Source organism: Lacerta agilis, chromosome 9, assembly GCF_009819535.1.
Source record: "Lacerta agilis isolate rLacAgi1 chromosome 9, rLacAgi1.pri, whole genome shotgun sequence".
Lineage (NCBI taxonomy): Eukaryota > Metazoa > Chordata > Lepidosauria > Squamata > Lacertidae > Lacerta > Lacerta agilis.
This window is the reverse complement of record NC_046320.1, coordinates 74055480-74076929: the sequence shown is the minus strand read 5'-3', so window position 1 is coordinate 74076929 and position 21450 is coordinate 74055480. Positions and strand designations below refer to the sequence as shown.

At 48.9% G+C, this 21450-nt stretch overlaps 1 protein-coding gene across 2 annotated transcripts; it reads right to left on the bottom strand.

Moving 5' to 3' along the window:
* Positions 1-145: 145 nt before the first annotated feature.
* On the bottom strand, positions 146-19345 carry IDH3B (isocitrate dehydrogenase (NAD(+)) 3 non-catalytic subunit beta). Of its 2 annotated transcripts, none has more exons than XM_033161149.1 (12): positions 19245-19345; positions 16055-16132; positions 14622-14720; positions 14051-14171; positions 13649-13709; positions 11879-12011; positions 10838-10971; positions 10373-10475; positions 9914-10060; positions 9716-9810; positions 9537-9597; positions 146-346 (listed from the first exon to the last, which is right to left on the bottom strand). In XM_033161149.1, exons 1-12 carry the CDS (start codon positions 19335-19337, stop codon positions 269-271), a joined length of 1203 nt encoding a protein of 400 aa, XP_033017040.1. In that variant the 5' UTR covers positions 19338-19345; the 3' UTR covers positions 146-268. The 2 variants fall into 2 exon arrangements, with proteins under 2 accessions (XP_033017040.1, XP_033017039.1); XM_033161148.1 differs by lacking the exon at positions 146-346 and adding an exon at positions 6856-7886.
* Positions 19346-21450: the final 2105 nt, after the last annotated feature.

The window sequence follows — 21450 nt, the reverse complement described above, 5'->3', positions numbered from 1 at the left end:
CTGGTGCTCCGCTGACTGAGTGCAAGATTTGCAGACTTCGGTTCTTTGCGTAGAGCTGCTTTTCACTTGTCAGAGGGAGCTGAACTCGACTGCCGCTCACTTCCCCTGAAGGTCTGCTCGGAGTATTTCATGCATACAACTCATGGGAGTGGCCACATTCACTTTATTTGTGCAACACTGAGCTAAGCTCACAATAAATAAATTGGCAGAAGCAGAAAGCGTCATAATTAATCTCTGAATTCCTCCCCCATGCGTTTCTTGACAAGCCCTACTCCGTCAGAGCTGTGATAACGGCACGTGTGAAGTCATGGGATGTGGAGTAGCCGCCCATGTCTGGTGTCCGCACCTGTGAAGAGAGATGGGGAGGTTAGCAGAAAGACCATTTCTTCCCCCCAGAAGAGTCCTTTGTGCAAGAATATTAATTAATAATACACCGCTTCCAAAACAAAGTCATATCTCTTACTCCAAGCAAATTAGCACTTCTTTCTTTGAGCAACGTTTCTCCATATACTCCTCATAACACTTCCATTGTTCCTTCAAATTTTGATTTGTTTGGTTTATTGCTGCTGTCAGTTTTGCCATTAACAAATATTCGTTTAACTTGCCTATCCACTCATACTTTGTTGGGACCTTTTGTGTTTTCCATTGAGCTGCTATCACCATTCTGGCGGCCGTGCTAGCATACAAAAATACACTCTTTTTCCACTAGGTATTTGCTCATCTAGTAAGCCTAGCAAATATGCCTCTGGTTTCTTGACTATTGATTTTTTCACCATTTTTGTCATTTCTGTATGTACCATTAACCAAAACTTTTTTATATCCTCGCATAGCCACCTCATATGCAATAGCGTCCCCACTTCTTTCCTACATCTCCAACAAAGTTTGGACTTTAATTTGTATATGCTCGCAAGTTTCACAGGAGTTAAATGCCACCTATAATGCATCTTTAAAAAATTCTTAATATTATATGAAGCCGTAAATTTAATATCCTTTCCCCAAAATTTATCCCATTGATCCACATATATTGTATGGACCACCTTAACATTGTCTCTTTTACTTCCTCCTCCATCCTCCATTATACGCTCCAGATATTACTTTTTTATTATTTTGTATCACCACTCTTCAGAATTTAGAAATTTCTTTTGAGAAACCTGCCACTTATCAATTCCATATCTCCTTAATTCCTCAAATGGTTTTATTTTATATTTGCCTTCCTGATCTTCTATTAATTGTCTATATGTCGGCCAAATTTTTTTTGTATTTAATTTTTCCTGGCAATGGCTTCTATTGGTGAGATCCACCATGGCAAGGGAAAGGAGAATGTGAGCCGCTTTGAGACTCCTTCGGGTAGTGATAAAGTGGGATATCAAATCCAAACTCTTCTACATATATTAAGTAAAATAGAAACATGGTCACCCGACCCCACCTATCTTTCCCCCCTTTCTTCCTAATGTCTCAACAAATGAAACTGATTTGTAAAAATGTTACCTGGAAACAATACGAGAGACGTTGCACACACTTTTGTAAATCAAGAAAATCTTTTAATTAAAAAAACCTTCCATATTTATTATGGCAGTGGTTCCAATTAGCTAAGTTCTGCGGACCCCTTTTTTTTAAAAAAAAGCCAAGCCATGGACCCCCAACTTTTGAAAATTTTGATATTCATGGTGGTTTTTGTTACATGACTGGTGCCACGGGTCCCCTGGGTGGCCTACCAACTGGGAACCACTGTGTTTATGGTGTGAACGTCTATGGGCTACAGTTCACTGCATCACATGCATTATGTGTTATTCGGGGTGGAATTGTGAAAAGCAAATTCTGTGGGAATGGAATATTGCAAAGAGTGCCAGGTACCAATGTTAATTATGCAATTACTGCTAACTTCCAAAATAGTGGATTACACATAATACATAATTGCAAAGAACTTGGAAGATTTTAAAATTGTTTTATCACATTAGAATCCTAGCAAAAAAGGGGGGGGGGGCTTGTTTTCCCTGGATCCTAAGCCAAGAGGGAAGAGCTACTGCAAAAACCTTCCAACAATGGGGAGTGACTTGTTCAGGACTGCCATCTGCTGGAGGTTCAAATTGAAAAGCTCATGCAAGGGGGGTGGGTGGGTATTAAGAAGGGGCCAGAAGCCACACCGACATACCCTCATTTCTGTTGCAGATCCCATGATTTACAAACACTCCTCCCTTCTAGTTGGAGCCAAAGCAAGAGCTGGGCCCAGTGATCACTAATGGCAATGCATCTGCAGTCTTGCTGCTGCAGGAAAGAGCAGAGCACGGAGGTCTCCTTCCTCTTGAGGCCGCTGCTGGCTTTCTTATCCCAGCCTTTCAAACCGTCCAGCCACCCTCCCTTTTTTGTTTTCCAAAAACTCTTGCATTTGCCCCCAATTATTTTGGCCTGTGGTGCAAAGGAGTGTTAGAGACTCTTTCCAATCTAGGCAAAAACTTCACTTTTTAGAAGTTGAAGATAAACATGAATGACCAGAAGCAACAGAGACAGGTAGAAATAGGCTGGTGACATGTCATCTGGTTTTTATTTCCGCTTGGTTCTCCCCCAATCCTGCTTTGCTCAGCTCTCTTTATGGAAGTAAGTGACTGCATCACAATGGTGGACATTGTTGGAAACAAGAGATATGAAAGCTAGGAGCTAAATCGCACCTTAAACCGAGGCTATGGGTGCAACAACGGAATGTCTAGGCGTGCTTTTTTATAACAGGAAAATGAATCAACTGCAGCTAAAATATTACGTTCGTTATTCACGTGGTCTAGTCCTTCCCCTGCCCTAATATTTTAAAGGTGTCTTCTCCAGAGAGTAGCTGGAAGTGGGGAGGCTGGAAAAGGCCCTCCTTTCCTTCAACTCTGCAGTTTTAATCTGAAATCTTAGGTGCCGTGCTGCACCCAGAGCTCAGAAACTGATTGCACTAATGAAATTTCCTGTCGCAAAATGCACCTAGAACAATGGGAGTTTTGAACAATAATTTCCTCTTTTTAAAACTATAATGCAGCTGAGTCCTCCCATTTGATTGCTTTTGCCTGCTCATACCTGTAAACTCGTATGGTCAAAGAGGTTTCTTACAGTTCATCAGCTTGCAGTTTACAGTCTTGTAACAAAGATCGTAAACATTTCAAAATGCACAGTAAATTTGTAATTATTGTTTGAACACAAACTGAACTTTTAATATACTAAACATAAATTAATGGCAAACCAAATTAGACATTACACATTTTATATTCCTAAAGGAACAATGTGACCTTTGACGTGTAAAGAGCACTAACAAACTATTGCATGTTCTCCATTTCTACCAAAATTTCCCCCCACAAAAATCTGCAGCAAAGATCTGGTTCTTTTTCAGTGACTTCAGAAGACTTCTCTAAAGCTATCTGGAGTTGGCGGACATTACAAAGTCTTGTGGAAATCATTTCTGTGGCCAGTCCTTAATTTACTGGTAATCCATTTGATAGGGTGACATTTCTGGCATCATGTGAAAAACTACCTGTATTCTCACCACGCTGTTAAGTGCAGGAGTTGTCCATGCGCTGCCCACTAGGGCCCTCATTTTTATATGCGTGTTTGTGTGCAAGTCTAGCCCTCCTACAAAGCCATGAAGCGAAACATGCAAGGACCCTTTTAAGCGCGTCTGTGAAATAATCTTTTGGTTCTCACCCGACAGCATTTTTAACCAATGTGTGGTCCGAGCTGTGAATGATGAGAAAGTTGTTTGGACACCATGAAGGAGGAATCCCTGAGGTCCTAAAGAGTTTCTGTCCTTTTTGCGTAGTCTTTGGAATCTGCATTTTTGCCGCCCCGCCAGTGCTGTCAAGTATCCCGTTTTCCCCAGGATTCTCCCTTATTTTAAGAGGTTTCCCGCTGCTCTCCCTTATTTTTTATTTCCCTTAAATTTCCCGTTTTTAATGGAAGCAGCTCCTCCCCTGCTGGCCAGGGACTGGGTGGGAAGACCTCGCCTACTTGGAGAGAAAAGCCTCAGCCCTCAAAGCAAGTGGGAGCCGTTTCCCGCGCTTACAGGGGGGTGTATTCCTCCCCCTGCATCAGCCCCTATCCATTGCCACTGAGCCCCTCAGCCGGCCAATAGGGCTAGCTGGTGGGCAGAGCCTGGCTGCCTTTGAGCAGCTGCTGCTTCCTGTCCTGTTTTGATGGGATCAGACAAGAAGACGATGGGGCTCCATGGAGCACATGGCTGCCCTCCTCTTTGCTGGCTGTCCTCCTCTTTGCTCCGCTCCGAGCCCGAGCCCGCTTGGAGTTTACATTGCTGCTCCGCCCACTTTTGCTTCTGGCTCCACCCACCACTGACATGTGACTGTCCGCGGGATAGGTGAGACTGCTGATCCCTTATTTTCAAATCCGAAACTTGACAGCTATGCGCCCCGCCCCCCCCCCAGCAAACTGAACCTTTCTTTTCTGTGGTGTGTTTGTCTGAGATCAAGTAATCCCTGTTTAAGATCCTCTGGCAACTACCACTTAAATAGCGAGTGCGGGTGACTCTCCAATTGCGTGCAATTGATGGGCAACACAGCAGAAGCCTCGGGCGCTATAAAGGCCTGCCTGGTACTGTGGATTTCTTTTGCAATTATTATAAAGTTCCACCGTGTTTCTACAAGACTGTTAGTTGTACTGGGGGAAGTTTAAGTTGAGGTCAAGCTGGAGCATGTGGGGTCTGGGTGAGGAGCAATCTGCAAGGATCTGAAGGGCTGTCAGTCCTGCAGAAGCCAGAGCGGAGTCCTTTGTTGTCGCTCCAGAGAAGCAAGGAAAAGGCAAAGCAGCAGATCTTGGCTGAAGGACAGGAGGACAAACAGCTTCCTAAGAGACAGGAGCTGCACAAAGGTGGGAGCCTCTTCCTTGGGAGGCGTTGGGCTGTCCTTTGCTGGGGGAATTCCAGTAGGGGGTGACGGCCATCCATCACGTCAGGGATCCTGCAATGTGCAGGCAGCAGGGTGCGCTAAAAGACCTCAAAGGTCCTTCGCCACCCTGCAGCTTTCTGCCTTTCTCACTGCTGCCATAGGGAGCCAACATTTCCCACTTGCCGCCCACAACCCCTTCCCCACTAGCTCAGACCCTGTAAGCACAGATGTCAAGGGGGACCTTTGCCGCCCACCCCAGGCACAGCAAATATACTTACTTTCAGCAAACTGTTCACACTGTACAGTGGCCCCTTGGTTCTCAAACGCCTTGACACTCAAACAACTTGGAACCCAAACACTGCAAACCTGGAAGTAAGTGTTCCAGTTTGCGAACTTTTTCCGGAAGCCGAACGTGCTCCGTTTTGAGTGTTACGCCGAGGTCTGTTTTTGCTATTTAGTTTGCATTTTTGTTTTTGCGGCTTTTTTGTTTTGTTATTGTGACTGTGGAACCCAGTTCAGCTACTGATTGTGTGACTGCAGTACATTGTTTATTGCTTTCATTTTAGGGATCAGTTGCTGTTTTAGCGGTTGTTTTTAAAAGTCTGGAATGGATTAATCCATTTTATCTATGGGAAAGCGTGCCTTAGTTTTGGAACACTTTGGTTTTGGAACGGACTTCCAGAATGGATTAAGTTTGAGAACCAAGGCACCGCTGTACTTATTTGCCATTTGGTGGCCTCTCGCATGCCTGGGAGAGCGCCCTTTGGAGCTCTTCAGAGCCACCTCTTGTTTTCCATGAGTTTCACCTGCAAGCCTGACTCCAGATCAGGCAAACGACCCCAGTCCCTGCACATTCCTTTGGGCACTCCACTTTTCACTTCTCTCCATTTGCCCCTCTGCGCTTCCTGTTCCTTAAGCAGCTGTTTGCTCAGGGGCTTTTGGCCAGCGACTGGGCAAATGCTGCTGGGAAATCCTGGTCTGCTACATCTTCCCAATCCTTGCAGAAGTCAGGCTGCCCCATCCTCAGCAAGTCCTGCTCACCGGGGTGCTTAGAAGGACAACTTCAGTAGCACTTTCCAGCATCTGTCAGGAACTGAGGGGGTTAAGCTGACGTTGAGTTTCCTGCGTCCCCATTTATTTAAAAATATTTATATGCCACCTTCCAGAAATCCTAAGGTGCTTCATAAAAGTACAATTGGCCCATCAGGGGAGAGGCTAAATGAACAGGCATCCTTACAAGCAGGCCAGCCAGCAAAATCATTGGAGCCGGGGGAGGGGGATCTTGAGCCAGAGCTTAAATGACACCGCTGCTGCCAGCACCTGCCTCATTTCAGGGGAGGAGAGTTTTCACCTCCTGGTTACCATAAAGAGGCCTTCTGCTGGCACCCCCACCCTGGTCTGAAGTGCTGCGGAGGGTGACTGGAACCCTTTGCCACTGAAATGCCCTCTCCAGGGAGGCCTGCCTGGCACCTTCCCCCCGACGGCTGTTTCTTTTCTGAACCACTCACGTGTTCAGTTCTAACTTGCGGAACAATCCAAACTACCTGGATGACTTGCCGATGGTAAGGGTGACGCTCACTTTCTATTTTAGTGATTGCTGCTTTGCCAGCCATGGCAGGTATGATCATGCATTGAGGCTGAAGGTGCAGGATGGACAAGGTGCAAATGAATATGGAGGCAGGGAGAGGGAGCATCACCTTATTTCCATGTTTCACACTGACATGCAGCAAATCCCAGAGCTGGAAAGGGAGAGGGAGAGGGGAGCATCCATCCGTGGGCCAAGAGCAGGGAGGGAGGGAGGGAGGGAAGCCTGCCCACGGCAACCCTGCTCCCTCCAGGGCTGCCAGGCCATTTGGGGCTGAGTTACCCATGGCTGGAACTTCTCCAGGGGCCTGGTCTGGAGTCCAGAGGCCCTGTGCTCTTCCTCCGGGGTCTGCAGCAGAGATGTTGCCAGGAATCAGACACACACAGCCCCAAGGAGGGAGCAGAGCTGGTTGGTGCAGAAAATCTGCAACAGTTTTATTCACAATTAATATGGAGCACGATGACAGCCGAGCACACATGGGATTTTCTGCCCACACGCTCACACCAATGCAGCCACCCCACTCCTCAAAACCAGACAACCCCCATGGCAGAGTCTGACAAATCCCCATGACCCGGATTTCTGTGGATTTAAAGGTCCATTTGCAGAGACTGGTGCCGGGCTGTCATGATTCTGCAAGGGACCACAGCTGTAACAAAACCTCCTTTTTACCCTCCCCACCTCTCTCTCTCTCTCTCTCTCTCTCTCTCTCACACACACACACACACACACAGCACTCCTCCTCCCGTGTCAGAACTGCAGGAACCAAGGGTCCTGCCACAAAACTGTACCCTCCTCAGCAGGGTGGGGGGACTGGGACCCTTCCCCACAAAGGTCACAGAATCGCCTGCAGAGCTCAGCTTTGCTGAAAAGGGACTATGGGCAGGAAAACCCTCTTCCCCTTGAAAGGGGGACCAAGGCCAGCTCCAGCCTGGGCTTCAGTGGAAAGGGGGGTATTTCCACCCTGAAAAGGGGGGGAATGGGAAGGGGCAGAGCAGCCCACAGGACCCCCGCCTCTCAGAGTGCCTGCTTTTTCATAGCTATGGGCAAGTCTTTGCGGGGGGGGGCCTCCGGGGGGAGGCCTGCATGGCGACCCCAGGCCTGGAGCAGTTCCCAACGGCTCAAAGCAACAAGGAGTCTCCTCAATTCATTTGTGGGACCGACATCCAGGGTTAAGAGATTTTTTGGGAGGGGGAGCACGAAAACATTCCTGCCCCAGTAGGGACTGGCCAGCTTCAGATATGCACGCCCAGATCTCTTCTGAGACAGGCAGCCCCGAGGGAGGAGATGTCTGTGGCGCCCATGTACTGGGAGGGCCGGGCGGGGGGCAGCCAAGGGCCAGGCCAGCCCTAGGCCCCGTAGTGGGGGTGCAAGTGGTCAATCACAGACTTGACGAAGTCAGAGGTGGTCGAGTAACCGCCCATGTCCTGCGTCCGCACCTACAATCCAACACAGGGAGGGAGGGGAGAGGGAGACAGACACGTGGCTGTGAGATGTGGGAGGGGGAAAACACCCCCCCCAAAAAAAAAGAGGGAAGGGGACAGTCCCAAGCCAAGCAGCTGCACCCAGAGAAAGTGAGAGGCAGAGGGAGACACAGAGACACTCTCAGCCCACCAAGGCTACAGACCACAAGACGGCACATCAACCCACAGAAGGCTCTGAAGAAGGGAGACGACAGCACAAGGGGAACAGCTGGGAGAAGGGGGCAGGGAGGGCCTGACCCCCAGCCCCACATCCGGCTGGATACCAGCAAGTACACTTGCCTGGCTGTTTGCAGCTGGGGAGAGGAGGGAGGATGGGCCGGGAACGGAGCCCCGTCCTGTGAGTGGCCAGGCCACAAGCGGCGAGGTCACCCCAAAGGGGTCTTCCTTTGGTGTTCTCCTTAGGGGAGTCACAGGGATGGAACAACCACACACCCGATTCTGAATCAGGTTGTGGGTGTGAGAGAGGCCAGGCCCCAGGGTGGGAGAAGTCCGAGATGGGTTGGGGGAAGAGGGTTGTGAGTGACTCTCTTCCAGCGGGGCAGGAGATGTGCTCACCATTCTTGGCACTGTGGTCAACAGTCCCTTCCCTGCCAAGGGAATCTGTGCTGCCTAAGGCACTCTGGTCTTTATTCCCGGTTCCACATGGAGAAACTGGCTTTCTGGGCTGTGGCGTCTCTCGGAGAGCTGCAGTTGTGCTGGTGAATGAGGGGCGTGTCACGTGCCTGGGCAAACGGACTTGGGTGCCCAGGTGTAGAGATCAGCAGGGGAGGCCTGGCTGGCATGCAAGGCCTTGGGGGAGAATGGCAGAGCCTCCTTTGTGGTGGCTCCCAGGGGGGTAGACTGACTTCCCCTTGGAGGGATGTATGCCTGGCCACCATTGGCCAATTTACCCAGGAGGCCTTTGGCTGAGCAGGAGACTTCCCTCCTCCTGCTGCTCTGTGATGCTGTTTGGTTACTCTTGTCATTTGGGGGGTTTTATTTTAGGAGTTTTGGGGGGACAACGCAGGAGGGGGCCTTCTCAGGAGCTGGGCTGCCTCCCTCCTGGCTGCCCTTCTGCTGGCAGGTGAAGCCTGTTTTATTCCAACAGGCCTTTGAGAACTGTTCTTTAAGCAAGGGCTTTAAATGGTGCTGTGTTGTTTTTACTATCTGTATTTTAAAGGATTTGATTTCATGCCGTTTTAATTCTATTATAGTTTGATCACTTTTAAACTTTTATATGTTTTTAGCTTTCTGTATTTTTTATGTGTGCTGCTTTAGCTTGTCTAAGCTGCCTTAAGTCCTGCGCTGAGGAAAAGGTGGGATATAAATAAATAGAATATAATAATAATTGAAAAAGAATTTTAATTAAGATGTTTTTGTAATCCATTTGATGAAGGGTGAGTTCTAAGTACAAACCAACCCCAATAGCCAGCCTCCTCCTCCTCCTCCTGGGGGAGCGAGTCATCTGTCTCCTTGGCCTGAAGCCGACCCCCCCCCCTGACTCAACTGCCCCAAGAGAGGAACCTGCCAGCCAGGACTGGGCACAACACGGAGGGAAGAGAAGCGGAGACAGGCTCAGCACAGAGCAGGAACGAAAGGACGGAGCTCAGGCGGCTCAATACTCACTTTGCCAACTTTGATCACCTTCCTCACGGCGTCCGAGATCATGGTGGAATGGTATTCCAGGCTAGCCGGGGAGGAGGAAAGAGGAGGCCGTCAGGAGGAGTAATAACCCTGTGAGGAAGGCCAGCCCGAGGGGCACGACTGGCTCCCCGCCCTCTTGTCACTCAGCCCAGGGAACTCACTTGAGATGCCGCAGCATGTTGGCCGAGGAGAGCAGCATGGCCGTGGGGTTGGCGATGTTTCTCCCCACAGCCTGAGCAAAGGGGTGACGGGCTCCCTGGAAGGAAGGAAAGGGGAAAACGCTCTCAGACACGTCAAGCTTCCCCTGAAGCCCCCAGTGGGACGGTGGGAGGGCGAACCCGACCCGCTCGGTTCCTCACCATCTCAAAGACGGCGTATTCGGCACTGTAGCTCTCTCCAGGGACCACGCCGGCTCCACCCACCAGGCCGGCTGCCAGGTTGTCGATGATGTTGCCGTACAAGTTGGGCATGACCAAGACGTCAAACTGGTAAGGGTTTTGCACCAGCTGGAAGGGAGACACGGCACCCCGTCGCACGTGGAATCGCGGCAGGCACCACCCTCCCATCATGTCAGTCTGGTGGGCAGCTCACGTTTCTGTGCCCAAGCTCCTCTGCAGGCCACAGGCTAGGAGTGGGTGAGGCCGCCCTGCCACCGACACTTGCAAGGGCACACCTCCAACGCTGGGGGACTCGTCTAGCAACCCACAGGCCTGGGCAGAGGGGCAAGGGTCCCCAAGGGACTGCATCTGCCGAAGGGCCTTCTCTCTGCCAGGAGGCAGCGGGGAGGGAGGGGCCGACAGGGGCGGGGCCTGGCCTACCTGCATGCAGCAGTTGTCTATGATCATGGTGTCAAATTTAATCTTGGGATACAACTCGGACACCTCTTTACAGCAGCGCAGGAAAAGCCCATCGCCCAGTTTCCTGAGAGAGAGAGAGAGAGAGAGAGAGAAGGCAGTTTGGAATTCTGGGCGCTGTCCACAGGTAAGGGGGAAACAGGAGACCGACTTGGGGTGGTATTCAACTAAGGTTGACCCACTGAAAGTCAGGAGCAGGACCAAGTTAGGCCATTCATTTCAACAGGTCGACCACTTTGTTCCATGGAATTGGCTCCGTCACAAGGGCCACAGAATAGCCGTTCAGCATTTGTAAGAACTTGACCCCCTTGTGTGGCAGCACAAACACTTTGGAATCCCCTGGGTGTTGAGACGGGGGCTGGGGGTCAGCAAAGGGAAAAGGAGCCCCCAGCCAGCCTGGCCCCCGCCCTCCCCATGCTCCCCACTCACATGATGTTGGCTTTGTGGACGGCCGTGACCTTGGAGCGCCCTTTCTTGGTGGCAAAGTCAAAGGCAAACTTGGCAATGCGCTGCGACTTGGCCCGAGTGATGATCTTCATGCACTCAATGACACCCTTGGCACTCTGAGCACAGAGGGGGCAAAAGCAGCACAAACCACGTGAAGGAAGGCTCCCTCCAGCAAGCTGGCCTTTGCCCCCACCAGGGCCCCCCTTTTCGAGCACAGAGACTGGCTCCACCTGGCTCTTCCTCCTCCTCTTCCCCCTCCTGCTCGAGAACGGTTTCCTTTCAAACTTTACAACATTAAGAACCGGGGCCCGAGTTTGCTTGTTTTCCTCATCCCACCCCACCCCATTTCCTTGTGTGCTGCGTCTTTTAGAATGTAAGCCTGCAAACCGGGGTTGTCTTGTACATCAACGTTCTTAGGCAAGTTGCCCTTACAGCTAAATGAACCTGCTTAGAATGAATGAATGAATGAATTAGAAGCAAGCAGAGCCTGTCTCCTCCAGAGCCAAGGGGAGAAGCCCCACACCAGAGGGGTGCACAGTTCAGCAGGCTGGCTCCTAACCCACTAGAAAACTACTTTGCATGCTCCCCTTCCTACCCCCACCCCAAAGGTTCACACAAGCTTATTCTCCTCCCCGTTCCCCGTTTTACTGTGGGGGCTGTCAGTGTACACAGCCTTTCACCCCCAACCCCATCACCAAACGTTATGCTAAAAATGTCCTTCCCATTCACACAGCGGCTCTCACACTCCCTGCATCCTGCTCAACTGCGTAACATTAGGCAAACGGCAGGACCAGCACAGCCAGGAACAGAAGCCCTCCCAGCAGATGCCAAAGAGATAAACATCAGCTTTGTGCTTTTCAAAAAACACCTGAAGGCAGTCCTGTTCAGGGAAGTTTTTATGTGTGGTGTTGTATTGTGTTTTAACTATCTTTTTTCAGGAGCTGCCCAGACTGGCTGGGGTAACCCAGCAAGATAGGGGGCACATAAATTATCTATTTATTTTTTATTATTAGCAGCACCCACCTCGTGCTCCAGGGAGCTGTACTCCCCCTCCGTCTGCTCACGGATGATCACCAGGTCCAGGTTGTTGTGCCGCGTTTTGTAGCCAGGCAGGCTGTTCACACGGACCACGTTGGCAAAGAGGTCCAGCTTGCGCCTGGAAGAGGGAGTCCAGGTTACAGAGACAACCTGAAGGACCAGGTGCGCAGCCTGGGAGTCATTTTGGACTCACAGCTGTCCATGGAGGCACAGGTCAATTCTGTGTCCAGGGCGGCTGTCTACCAGCTCCATCTGGTACGCAGGCTGAGACCCTACCTGCCTGCGGACTGTCTCGCCAGAGTGGTGCATGCTCTGGTTATCTCCCGCTTGGACTACTGCAATGCGCTCTATGTGGGGCTACCTTTGAAGGTGACCCGGAAACTGCAATTAATCCAAAATGCGGCAGCTAGACTGGTGACTGGGAGTGGCCGCCGAGACCACATAACACCGGTCCTGAGAGATCTGCATTGGCTCCCAGTACGTTTCCGAGCACAATTCAAAGTGTTGGTGTTGACCTTTAAAGCCCTAAACGGCCTCGGTCCTGTATACCTGAAGGAGCGTCTCCACCCCCATCATTCAGCCCGGACACTGAGATCCAGCGCCGAGGGCCTTCTGGCGGTTCCCTCACTGCGAGAAGCAAAACTACAGGGAACCAGGCAGAGGGCCTTCTCGGTAGTGGCGCCCGCCCTGTGGAACGCCCTCCCATCACAGGTCAGGGAAATAAACAACTACCTGACATTCAGAAAAAACCTGAAGGCAGCCCTCTTTAGGGAAGTTTTTAAACTGTGATATTTTAAATGTATTTTAATGTTTGATGGAAGCCGCCCAGAGTGGCTGGGGAGACCCAGCCAGATGGGCGGGGTACAAATAATAAATTATTATTATATAAATTATTATTATTATAACCTACCACCACCACCATCATTTTAAAGTGCTGTCTCAACACCAGCCAGCCCCATATCCTCCAACTCAATCTGCCCCCCTGGCTGCTCATTCAATTTTCTGTCTGTTCAGTCACCGTGATGGGCTGGCCCAGCAATAATAATGAATAATAATAATAATAATAATAATTTTATTATTTATAATAAAGCCCACCTGACTGGGTTGCCCCATCCCACCCCAACCCTAAAACCATCACACATTAAAAACTTCCCTATACAGGGCAGCCTTGAATAAGGCAAAGGCACCTGAGCCGTGGCTTTCACCTCACCTGTGTGCCCCCGTATGCGATCTACCTCTCCCCTCTGAAATGCATTTAAGCTGGACTCCTTGGAGTGCAGCAAGATTGGCACCAGAAACTTTATTGTTAATTAACTCCCATTTCACTTTGTATTTATGTATTTAAGGCTAGACGGTTTGGTGGGTTTTTCTTGCAATTTTTGAAATTTTTGAATTTACCGACATGCTCTGCATTTTGATGCAGTGGACCCTGCGGATACGACCTTAATTCCTTCCAGGGCTCCATCCACAACCTGAAAATTCCGTACCCGGAGGTGCCGCTTCTGCGCATGTGGCGAAACCCGGAAGTATACACTTCTAGGTTTGCCGCGTTCACAAGCCGAAGTTTACATAACTGGAGGGATACGTAAGTAGAGGTATGGCTGTATTTTGAATGTTTGCTGCTTTGGGCACAGCTCATTGTGGGAAAGCATCATACAGGTAAACACAACATTTCAATCCTTTCAGACAACAGCAAGGATGGTGGCAGCATTTGAAGTTTATCTCGTCTACCCGCGCAAGGCTGCCAAAACATACCTGAGCCTCATGTCGTAGGAGGCCAGTTCCCCCTTGTATTCCATGGGGGTGTGGATCTTTCCTGCAATGGTGAGAGATAGTGAGAAAAGACCCCAGCCCTCTGCACAGGAGAGCCACAGGGTAATAAGGTGATGGGAGCCCCCATGAAGGTGTGAACTGACAGTTTCCAAAACCTCGCTAGGGGCAGCCCAGAGAAAGCCGTCTCTTTGCAAGGAGATCAGGCATGGCCCAGAATCTCAGGCACAGGCAAACTCCGGCCCTCCAGGTGTTTGGGACTACAATTCCCACCATGCCTAGCTAACAGGACCAGTGGTCAGATCCACGCCATGGGCCTCTGGGGCGGACTGTGGCACAAGGCGTATGAAGGAAGCCCTTGCCCACCAACTTCCCCTCACGTCATACCCATGAGGGCCACTTTGCTCTTGTTCATGGAGCCAAGGACCTGATCCAGTATCTCCTCTGAGGCCATGTTCTGCACCTCACTCAGGTGGTGCTCATCAAACTGCACAGGGACACCAGCTGCCTGCAGAAACACACAGGAGAGGAGAAGGTGGGGTGTCCTCCTGCTGGGTCTTCTGCCCCTGGAGATCTCTGACTTCCCCATGCACAAGAAAGTAGTGTGGGGGCATCCCTCTGCGCCTCTTGCAAGGAATGTCACATGTGGAAAGGGAATCTTGTTGAGGTGGGGGGGGGGCACTGCACAACACCCATACTGGCTGTCACAGGCACCTCCAAGGGTGAGCCAAGCCAGGAGAGATTTTCCCCAGCAACCGTGTGATGCAGCTGGGCTTGGGACTCTGATCTGAGCCCCACTGTCTTGACCTTAGGACCAGACCACAGATGCCATGGCTTCATTCAGCGCAAGAGACGAGGAGCGTTTCAGCCAGCCAGCCCTTTGCTTCCTCCCAGCCCACGCGGGGTACCCCCAAAGCCAAGCTCTTGAGAAATCACCAAGCAAAGCAAGCGCTCTTACCTTGAATACCTCCTTGACGGAGTGCATGAGCTCGGGGCCCACCCCATCCCCTGGGATCATGGTGACTGGGAATACCCCCTTGGAGGTGAAGCTCTCTGCCTAGAAGAGAGCACAGAGTCACACCCATCCTGTTCCTCATGGCAAGGAGAGCAGATCTGGTTTTTACTCCCCATCCTCGAGAAGAGGTTTAAAAAACCAATCATCTAAGCTGGGGGGAATTATGCAAATCAGATATACAGCTAAATGAGCACCCTGGCAGGACCAGCACAGATTTATCTCTCTTTTTAAAAAAAAAACTTAGTCACAGAACTGTCACACCAAGGGTAATCTGGTCCAGCCCCCCACAATGTAGGAATCACCACTACAGCATCCCTGAGAGGGGGCCATCTAACCTCTGTTGAAAAGCCTCCAATGAGGGAGACATTTAGGAAGGGCGTAAACGAAGATCCAAGCAAATATAGGAAGCGGCCTCAGCAGGCCAGCCTGTCTGCCCAGGAGAATCACCTGACTGGAATCAACATTCCAGGGCTTATGGCAGAGGAGGGTCTCCCATCATCTTCCGATTCCTGATCCTCCTCACTGGAGACACCAGGGACTGAACTTAGGACCTTGTGCAATGAGAGCAGGTGCTCTCCCAGAGGACGTTCCACTACTGGGAGGGTGTTCTTATCCTGGACTTAATAAATGGGATAAAAAATGGTCCCTTCTTTTTCTTCTTCTTCAAGGTATTCCAAGCAAGTGAGTCTCTCTTTCTTTCTAATTTAAGGTCCTTTCCATGAAGTGAGAAAACTATAACTACACTCAAATTGAGCTTTCCTAAAGGATATCAAGCACCACACAACCCTCATCACAAGCCTGACAAATCTGGAGATATACTTGATAATCTGATAACATAGTCTCAACTTGGTTTTTGTCATTTTAACCCATGTGCAACTGTACTCGTTCTACAGGCCTATTTCATAGTTTTGCTTTTCATTTTTTTCATTTTCATTTTTGTACTACATAAAGGAGAAGGGAGGGTAAGATACCCTTCCAATACAAAAGAAAAAAACACATTGAACATAAACATATATAAACCTATATCCTTCCCCCCCCTCGTGAATTCCCATCACCCCACCCTATCACTCCCCTCCACCACACTTTGACTTCCTTAACTTTTAATTTCAGTACTCTCATTGCAATCTTTATGTCATTTTTTCAATTCCATCTGTTTGTTACAATTGTTCTCTCTGCACTACACAATCATTGGTATCTCTTACAACAACCCTGTAAGGTATGGCCACATTTTAGCCTCCTTTTTAGATGAATTACAGCTCTCTTATCATTTCGTACGCTGCTTCAGATGTTGGTTGCAGCACAGAATTGCGACATAGAGACGTCATCAATAAACAGAGGAAGTCGGGAGCTGGAGGAAGGGAGGGGAGGGGCCTTACCATGGCTGGCTTCTGCAGAACAGCAGCTGAGGTGCCGAGGCTCCTCCATGCCCCACAGCTCTGCGAGAGCAGAAGACCCTGCAAGAGAAAGGGAACGCTGGCAGAGGGTCAAAGAAGGGCCCTTTCTCAATGAATGAATGAATGGATGTTATTTCTACCCTGCTCATCTGGCTGGGTTTCCCCAGCTACTCTGGGCGGCTCCCAACCGAATATTAAAAACACAATACAGCGTTAAACATTAAAAACTTCCCTAAACAGGGCTGCCTTCAGATGTCTTCTAAAAGTCAGATAGTTGTTTATTTCCTTGACATCTGATGGGAGGGCGTTCCACAGGACGGGTGCCACTACCGAGAAGGCCCTCTGCCTGGTTTCCTGTAACCTCACTTCTCGCAGGGAGAGAACTGCCAGAAGGCCCTCGGAGCTGGACCTCAGTGTCCGGGCTGAACGATGGGGGTGGAGGTGCCCCTTCAGGTATACTGGGCCAAGGCTATTTAGAGCTTTAAACGGGCTCTAGCTTCTGATATAAGGAGCTGATCCCACACAGTTTCCCAGTGTCCTACCAGAAACCCCACAAAAGGGCACTGTAGGAAACAGCACCCCCAATTTATTGCTCCCAGCGAACCAGTGGCACATTTGGAGAGGCTGCGAGGTTCCTCTTGTTTATCACGGCTCATGCATAACATTGTATTAAATACATTCGAAAGCATCCAAGTCAGTGGCCACCAATACATCTTGTGACAGTGAGTTAATGGACTATGCTCAAATGACAAAACTAACTGGAAAGCTCAGAAATCAAGATGGTAAGAAATTAAAAAAAGAATGGGAAATGTTTATTATGCATTTGCAAAAGTATTGTAAACAGGTTAATACATTGGCAGGATTTTAAGAACACTTGTAATTTTACAATTAATACAGTACAGGAAACTTGAGGTAGAAAAAATAATTTGGAGTAGAAATGGCATGCTGCTGAAAAGGGAATTTAAGGAACCGGGGGGAGGGGGGGATCACGGGATTCGGAGAATCCCATTTTAGGGAGTTCATATTGTTGTTATGTATAATTTTCTTTGTTTGTGTTTGTTGTTGTTTGCTTTTTATTTTTGTTGAAAATTTAATAAAAATAAGAATCACCTTGTGACAGTGAATTCTGCAGGTCAGAATGGGGAACCTTTGGCCCTCCGGATGTTGCTGGACCCCCCAACTCCCACCAGCCCCAGTCATTATGTTAACTATCTTTCAACCCCTGGCAGGAAGCCTTATTTTAGATTTGCACTGATTGCAGATTTGCAACTGGGCCAAGTTCAAGGTGTTACTGTTAGTATTTAAAGCTCTTAACAACTGGGAACTGGCTGACCTAGATCACCTTAGCTCAACTGCTTCAGTCGGGGGAATTAGCACTGCTGCAAGTGCCACTTAATACCCCTTCTGCACATAAGAACTCAGTCATCTAGTGTGGCAGCACTGTTGATATCAAGCAGGCACCTTCACTGCTAAAAACATTCTTGTTTAGACAAGCCTACCCAGATGCTTAGAAAGTGGATGTGAACTTTAACCCATCTCAGTCATTTAACCTCTTGTACGTTTTAAGCTACTAAAATAAAAAAATCCTTCCAGTAGCACCTTAGAGACCAACTAAGTTTGTTCTTGGTATGAGCTTTCGTGTGCATGCTATCTGAAGAAGTGTGCATGCACACGAAACCTCGTACCAAGAACAAACTTGGTTGGTCTCTAAGGTGCTACTGGAAGGAATTTTTTATTTTATTTTGTTTTGACTATGGCAGACCAACACGGCTACCCACCTGTAACTGGTTTTAAGCTACTGTAATTTGTTCTTGATGATTTTCTTGATTCATCTTTTCGCAAACGGCTTTGAGGTGTTTTTCTTACAATCAAGCCACGTATACATTTTATGAAATAAATAATTCTAGAGACAAGCTTCTTCCTGAAAGGCTGCCGTTTTCACAAGTTCTTTGGGGGGTATGCCTCTGAGCCTGACCCTACCTGGCAGGGCTGTTGTGGGCACTGAATGGCTTCCAGGACCTGGGGGAGACCAGGGTTCAAATCCCCCCGCACATCCATGAAGCCCACTGGGTGAGACCTTGGGGGCCCATTGCTGTCTCTCAGCCTGACCCTACCTGGCAGGGCTGTTGTGGCGGGCATTGTACACCCTTGTGCAAATTAACTGAAACAAAGCATGTTTTCTATCTTGCTCATAATCCTGTACTCAAAACAAACAGGAAAAGTCAGTTGATCATTATGGTGTTGGAAGCCTTCAGTCATTAGAAGGAATGATGCGCTCACCACAATCTATTGAAGTTCTACAAAAGAGAGTAGAATTCCAGAGCTGGAAAAGAGGTATCCTGACGGTCCTGGGATATTGCAGCAGGACCTAGCCCCTTGTCACATATTGAAAGTGGGGAAGAAATTCAGGACAGAGCAGCAAATACAGGTACCGTACTTGATTGGCCAGGGAATTCCCCAGATGTCAATCCCATTGAGAATTTGTGGGCTAAAGTCTCCTCCGTGCTGTAGACTGTACGGCTATGGAGAAGCTCATTTGGGCGCAGATTCCAGTGAGATCCGAAAACCAACAGGGACTGTTTGAAACTAGTTACAGGTAGGTAGCCGTGTTGGTCTGCCATAGTCAGGAAAAAAAATCCTTCCAGTAGCAAAATAAAACTTGTTGTTTAGTCGTGTCCGACTCTTCTTGACCCCATGGACCAGAGCACGCCAGGCACTCCTGTCTTCAAAAATAAGACTTAGTTGGTCTCTAAGGTGATACTGGAAGGGATTTTATTTTGTTTTGACTATGGCAGACCAACACGGCTACCTACCTGTTTGAAACTAGTTAAGACTCCACGCCAAACCAGGTTCAAACGCTGCTTAAAAAGAGCGGAGGTCATATCCGTGACTAATACACGTATAGGTGAGTTTTGTACAATAAACCACTGTACATTGTTTGTTTCAATCAATTTGCACCAGGCTGTAGCGGGAGGGGGAGAGGGGCGCGCGTGGCCCCCGGAGCTCTCCTGGGAGGACGAAGGTGGGGTGCAAATGCCCCAGAGGCAGCGAGCGGCCCTGCAAGGTGGGCCCACGGGGGGGGCGGGGGCCATTCCTGCTGGGCGGCTCAGCCCCTCCTGCCAAGGGGCACCTCACAGAGACCCCCCCCCCCCGTCCGCTCCCCTTCACTCACCCTGGCAACCGCCCGGACACCGCTGAGCGCCGCCATCTTGCCGCCCCACAATGCTCCGCGGCCCGGAAGGAGGCTCGGAAAGGACGCCACCATCGAGTGAGCGCGGGCAGAGCGGCGCCAAGGTTCCGGAATCCCTCCCTGCCTTGGAAGCCTGACATCTCGCGCATGCGCACACGTGTGCCCCGTGCCCAGCCCGTCTCTCTCATATTCTCTCATATGTGTGTCTGTGTATGTGTTTATTATTATTGTTGTTATTATTATTATCATCTTTATTGTTATTATCTTTATTATATTTTATGCCTCTGTGTAATAAAAATGCACATTATTACTTCCTGCAGCAATGAAGCCTTCCAGTAAAATCTGTACCAAACAGGCTGAAATCCGAAGTCCACCTGCCTCTGTGGAAAGGTGAATTCTTGATGGCGTGGAATAAAAAGTCAGTTTTCTGCCCAGCAGGCGTCCCCTGCTGAATCTCCAGTGGCAGGGAGTTCCACGGGACACGAAAGGCCCAGTCTTTCCAACGGATCAGGAAATTAACGGATATAGGAATTTCTGGGGGTGGGGAGGGGGATACCTCAGTCTGTTGCAGCACAAGAAACCAAGAGTCTTGTGGCACCTTCAGGACCAAGACATCCTGACGCCACAACCTTCTGTCCACTTCGCCAGATGCACAAAAATGCCACCCTGAGCTGCAAGTGAGTGTATGTGCATTTGTGTGTATGCACACATACTTGGATTTTTTTTTGGGGGGGGGGGTGTAGACAGCGAGATCAGGAATAAAATACAGGAGAGCACAGACCATGATATTGATTTTATTCCAATATTTCTAAAGCACACTTTCATACTTAAGTAATATAAGGTGGTATAAATACGGCATAAAAGCAGAACACTCTAATAACTTCAGTACGGACTTGTTGGCATCCATCTGGCATGGAAGGAGATTTGTGCCAACTGCTCTCTGGTCTTCCTCCATTTTGCTTCGTAGCCTGAAGCTCTCCAGAGTCCCAAGGAGCCACTCAGGCTGCACAAAGGTTGTGCTGATAACTGAGAAGCCGATTAACACATGTGATGATAAGTATGATAAAAACCCACAAGTGACAGGATTGAACTTATGGCCATCTCCATTTAAATAGCCTTTGTTTCCAAAAAGGTGTCAGAATATCCTCTTTTTAGGGTCAAAACAAAATAATTATTTTTTTTAAAAAAAATCCTTCCAGTAGCACCTTAGAGACCAACTATGTTTGTTCTTGGTATGAGCTTTTGTGTGCATACAAACTTAGTTGGTCTCTAAGGTGCTACTGGAAGGATTTTTTATTTTTATTTTGTTTTGACTATGGCAGACCAACACGGCTCCCTACCTGTAACTCTTTTTATGGCCATGGTAATTTCGGACATAAGGTTTATGTCATTTATTATTTTGCTTAAAGGGTGCCCTCTTTGTCTTAGGTTGAATGCAGGTGGTCATTCTTCTTGGCAGATGAGCAGATGTTTGAGCCCCTGATGTGGAGGATGCCATGAGAAAGTCTTGCCAAAGTTGGCGAGGGGGCAGAGTTTGCATCTGCAGGAGTGACTTTTGGTTTGGGGAGATAGACCCCCCCCAAGACCCCACTGGGTTCTGGCTTTGCCTCCAGGGGCTTTGGGTGGCATTACAAAGATGCGGTTTTCTAATGTGGTACAATCACTTCTCGTTTCCACTATTGCAATATTATTCATTTATTCATTTTATTTATTAGATTTCTATACCGTCCTTCATCATAAGATAAAAATACAAGGTTAAAAACACAACCATATATTTAAAACAAAAACAAGAAAATCAGAAAAGCGCCCTCCAATAAACACATTTAAAAGACTGCAGAATATTAATCAGCCAAAAGAACAATAGTCGTAACACAGCAACCTGTCTGGAAATCACTGCAATGGAAGACAATAACAAGGCCCTTGCTAGTCAAGCGCACAAATCCCTTGTCCCCCCATCTCCACTCTCTTCTGCCTTGGTCAGGCCCCACCTGGAGGACTGTGTCTAGTTCTGGGCACCCTAGTTTAAGAAGGATGTTGACAAGCTGCAATATGGGCAGAGGAGGGCAACCCAGGGTCTGGGAACCAAGCCTTATGAGGAGCGGTTGAAGGAGCTGGGCATGTTCAGCCTGGAAAAGAGGATATTGAGAGGAGATAGGATAGCCATCTTCAAATATCTGAAGTGCTGTCA

Excerpts from the sequence above, each read along its gene's own strand:
- IDH3B (XM_033161148.1), bottom strand. The coding sequence starts at position 19,337 with ATGGTGGCGTCCTTTCCGAGCCTCCTTCCGGGCCGCGGAGCATTGTGG. Across the intron at positions 9,811-9,913 it reads AATACGCCGTCTTTGAGATG|GGAGCCCGTCACCCCTTTGC; the intron begins GTGAGGAACCGA and ends CCTTCCTTCCAG. Across the intron at positions 7,887-9,536 it reads AGGTGATCAAAGTTGGCAAA|GTGCGGACGCAGGACATGGG; the intron begins GTGAGTATTGAG and ends GTTGGATTGTAG.